The sequence below is a fragment of the Lipotes vexillifer genome, unplaced genomic scaffold (genome assembly GCF_000442215.2).
Source record: "Lipotes vexillifer unplaced genomic scaffold, Lipotes_vexillifer_v1.1 scaffold12, whole genome shotgun sequence".
Lineage (NCBI taxonomy): Eukaryota > Metazoa > Chordata > Mammalia > Artiodactyla > Lipotidae > Lipotes > Lipotes vexillifer.
In genome coordinates, this window is record NW_006796716.1 from 3,978,081 (window position 1) to 3,981,780 (window position 3,700).

Below are 3,700 nucleotides of genomic sequence, written 5' to 3' on the forward strand. Positions count from 1 at the left end.
GGAGAGCCGGAGCCCTGCTCAGGATAGCCGTGCTGCTGCAGGGCTGCGGCCGGGAAGGGGTAGAGGAAGCCGGTGGCCAGCGCCGACCCGCAGAGGCAGCAGCACGCCCAGGGCAGAAGCAGAGCCAGCTTCATCTTGCGCGGCCGCCCGCGGGGACCCGGAGTCCCGGGCGGGAGGACAGTCGGGAGCGCACCGACGGCCGGACCGAACCCGCGGCCCCCGCCGGGAGCCGAGCGAGCGCGCCGGTGAGCGAGCGGAGCCCAGGTCCGAGCTGGAAATGTCTGGGGGGCGCTCACGCCTCTCAGGGCCGCCTTTTCAAATTCGGCGAGGTGGGCTCTGCGCCGTCAAAGGGGGCGTGGGGCTTTCTCATTAACCCTCGGCGGTCCGGGGCCGAGGAGGCGGCAGTGGCGGCAGAGCTGGGGCTCCTCCTCCGCTGGGGGTCCGTGGAGCCGCGCGCCCCGAAAGCCAGATCTTGTGCCTGGGTCCCCAAACACACGCTCTTTAGAACCTTCCCAACCAAACCCTCTTCGGGTCGCAAGTGCTTACGGAGCACCCAGTCTGTGTCTGGCAAGTTCACCTGGGCAATGTTTAAGCCCTACAGCACTGCTCTCTATATAAGGTGGTGCCGTTCCCATTGTTCAGAGGTACAAACTGAGGCTCAAAAAAGTTAAGCAGAAAAAATACACACTCCTTGTCCAAGGCTCTTTTGACCAAACCATTGCACACCCAGACTTCCCCAGAATTCTATCGCCCTTTCACCTCCAGCCTCTACCTTGCCAGCTGTCTCTCTAAGCTGAGAAGCAGCTGGGAAGGAAGGAAGCATTTGATGTGGGGTGAGAAGTTGTCCCTAGACTCACAGATTCATGAGGCATCGTATCTGGGAAGGAGCTGGGGGAAGACGTAATACAATCCCACCTTTTACAGATGGGAAGGCTGGGTCTCAGATCGCACACTGAGCCCAAGGCCAGCCTGGCCCCAAGTTGGTCTTTTCTGGACCACAGGATCCCCACAGGGCTTGTACCCAGCACAAAGCAGGGGGCCATCCTGTGCCCCACTCCCCCAGGGAGAAAGTCTTTTTCTAATTCTCCCCAGAGCAACCAAGGGTTGGCAGAGGTTCTGAGGCCAGCTCTGTCCCTGCTAACAGTGGGGAACTCCTAGTCCGTAAAATGCCAGTAGGACTGGAGAGAAGCCATCAAGTATGGAAGTGCTCCGTGGACTGCAACCCATTTTGTAAAAGAACTGTGGGACTGTTGTTAAAGGAAGAACCGGAAGATGCTGTTGAAAATGTGGAGGGAAAGGGCCGCTCCCAGGACTTTTGTCCTCTTGTTTACATGTCCCAATATATATCCATATGTACATTTCCCCTATGTACCCTCTTGAGTACAAATACCAAGATATCATCTCCAACCCCCTTTATCCTCTCCCCAAACCACCCATTCAATTCCCTCAAATCCTACCTGGGCCTTTTATTTCTTCTTTTTTTTTTTTTTTTTGGCCACTAGGCATGCAGAATCTTAGTGGGATCTTAGTTCCCCCACCAGGGACTGAAACCTCGCCCCCTGCAGTGGAGGGGTGGAGTCTTAACCACTGGACTGCAGTCCCCTGCCTGGGCCTTTTAAATGGAACTTCCACACTTCCCAAGTCCAGAGTTTCCATCTAGGAATCGGGATGAACAGTCCATCTCAGAGTGGACAGCCCCCTAATGAGAAACGTCACTTGCACCTAGGACCACTTCCTTCATCTTGTCCTCCATCCTTTTCTCAAGGCCTAAAAGATTTGGAGAATTTGGGTTATCAGGGGATTTTCAGTGCCTCCCCCAAAAGGAATCTGAACTGTGTTCCTTGGGCTGTTTTCCAACACCCAATAAATGATGAGGTCATCCTCCCCCCCAACCCCCCGCCAGGAATTTGTAAGCATCTGTCTTCCTCCTTTCCCTCCTTTACTTGCATAGTGAGATCTTAAAGACCAGAGGAATTCCACATTGCTGTAAATTGGCTTTATGCTGTAGACACTGCAGTAAGGGAACAAGAATTTAGTTTTTATCTTAAATTCACTTTTCCAGTGCCATGGGCTGCACCCAAGCTAGAGGGACCAAGGACAGGAAAGGATACCACTATTCCGTAACTGCAGGTTTCTTTTAGGATGAAAAGCTTTAGGAAAGGAATTAATACATCCCAGAAACTAAAGGACTAAGCCAGGTCTAGTTTGGTCCTCTGTTTCACTTCTAGGACAAAAAGTTCATTCTGGCCCTGTGAACATGTATTGAGGAACTTCTGCGTGTCCAGCACTGTCCTGGTGCAGTGAACGCTCTTAGAGAAGCAAATAACATGGTTCTCACCCTCAGGATGCTTACATTATTCTTTAGGAAGCGTTAAAATGGGCTTTTTTTGTTTCCTTCAAAAGCCAGCAGGGGGACTTCCCTGGTGGTCCAGCGGTTAAGAATCCGCTTTCCAGTGCAAGGGACGCGGGTTCAATCCCTGGCCGGGGAACTAAGATCCCACATGCTGCGGAGCAACTAAGCCTGCACGCCACAACTAGAGAGCCCATGTGCCCCAACTACTGAGCCCTTGTGCTCTGGAGCCCCTGCCACAACTAGAGAGAAGCCTGCGTGCCACAACGAAAGATCCTGCGTGCCATAACCAAGACCCGACGCAGCCAAAAATAAATAAAATTTTTTAAAAAGCCAGCAGGCAGTCTGGAGAAATACTCTGCAAACAAGAGGAGGTTCCATTTAGAGGGCAAGGGGTTAAAAAGACAAAGATGCAGAAAATCAAGAAATGTGATATCACACACACCACCCAGATGCAGAAGCCCCAGGGCTGCTCCTGGTGCCCCTGCTGACTTGCTGGGTGACCTGGAGTAAACCTCTTCCCTCTCCGGTCCTCCCCAGCATCTTCATTTGTAAAATGAAGAGTGGACTGGCTTGTCTCTGAAGACCTTTCCAGTTGTGGCCTTCTATAATTCACTTTCCCTTCATCCTCCACTCCTATCACCAAGGCAGCTGTGGATAAACCCAACCCTAGCAAGCCATCACTCTTGTAGGCAAGATTTCCAGCGGCAGCAGCCCCGTAAGGGGGGCCATGGGAGCCGAGAAGAATGGAGAAGGATTCTGTGGTATCACATTCTAACCCCTCCCTCGCCCCCAGAGGACATCAGGTAGTAGAGTCCAACTCCAACCAGCACCAGCTGTGTGACCTTGGACAAGTCACCTAACCTCTCTGAGCTTCTTCATCCGTAAAATCAGAATAATAACTACCTAATGTATGGGTTTTGCTAAAAGAATTCAATGAATTATTCACACAAAGTGCTTGGAATCATGTGCCTGACACATTGTAATGCTCAATAAATGTTAACGATTATTATTTGCAGAGCTTTGGTAAAGGATAAAGCTGAAGAATGGCTCCCTTTTCAAAGCCCCAAGTGGGCTTATACCCAGGAGTGCTTGGAGCTTCCTCAGGAGACTCTGGAGCCCCGGGATAAACCTGGTACATCTTTCTCTGTGGTCGACAGTTTAAAATGAAACTTTATTTTTAAAGAAATACGGGGGCTTCCCTGGTGGCGCAGTGGTTGAGAGGCCGCCTGCCGATGCAGGGGACACGGGTTCGTGTCCCGGTCCGGGAGGATCCCGCATGCCGCGAAGCGGCTGGGCCCGTGAGCCGTGGCCGCTGGGCCTGCGCGTCCAGAGCCTGTGCCCCGCAAC

At 52.5% G+C, this 3,700-nt stretch overlaps 1 protein-coding gene across 1 annotated transcript in view; it reads right to left on the minus strand.

Moving 5' to 3' along the window:
• COL26A1 (collagen type XXVI alpha 1 chain) overlaps positions 1-134 on the minus strand; it is a 178,446-nt gene extending 178,312 nt beyond the window's left edge. The window contains exon 1 of the mRNA XM_007468820.1: positions 1-134. Coding sequence (XP_007468882.1) covers positions 1-134 — 134 coding nt within the window.
• Between the last annotated feature and the right edge of the window lie 3,566 nt (positions 135-3,700).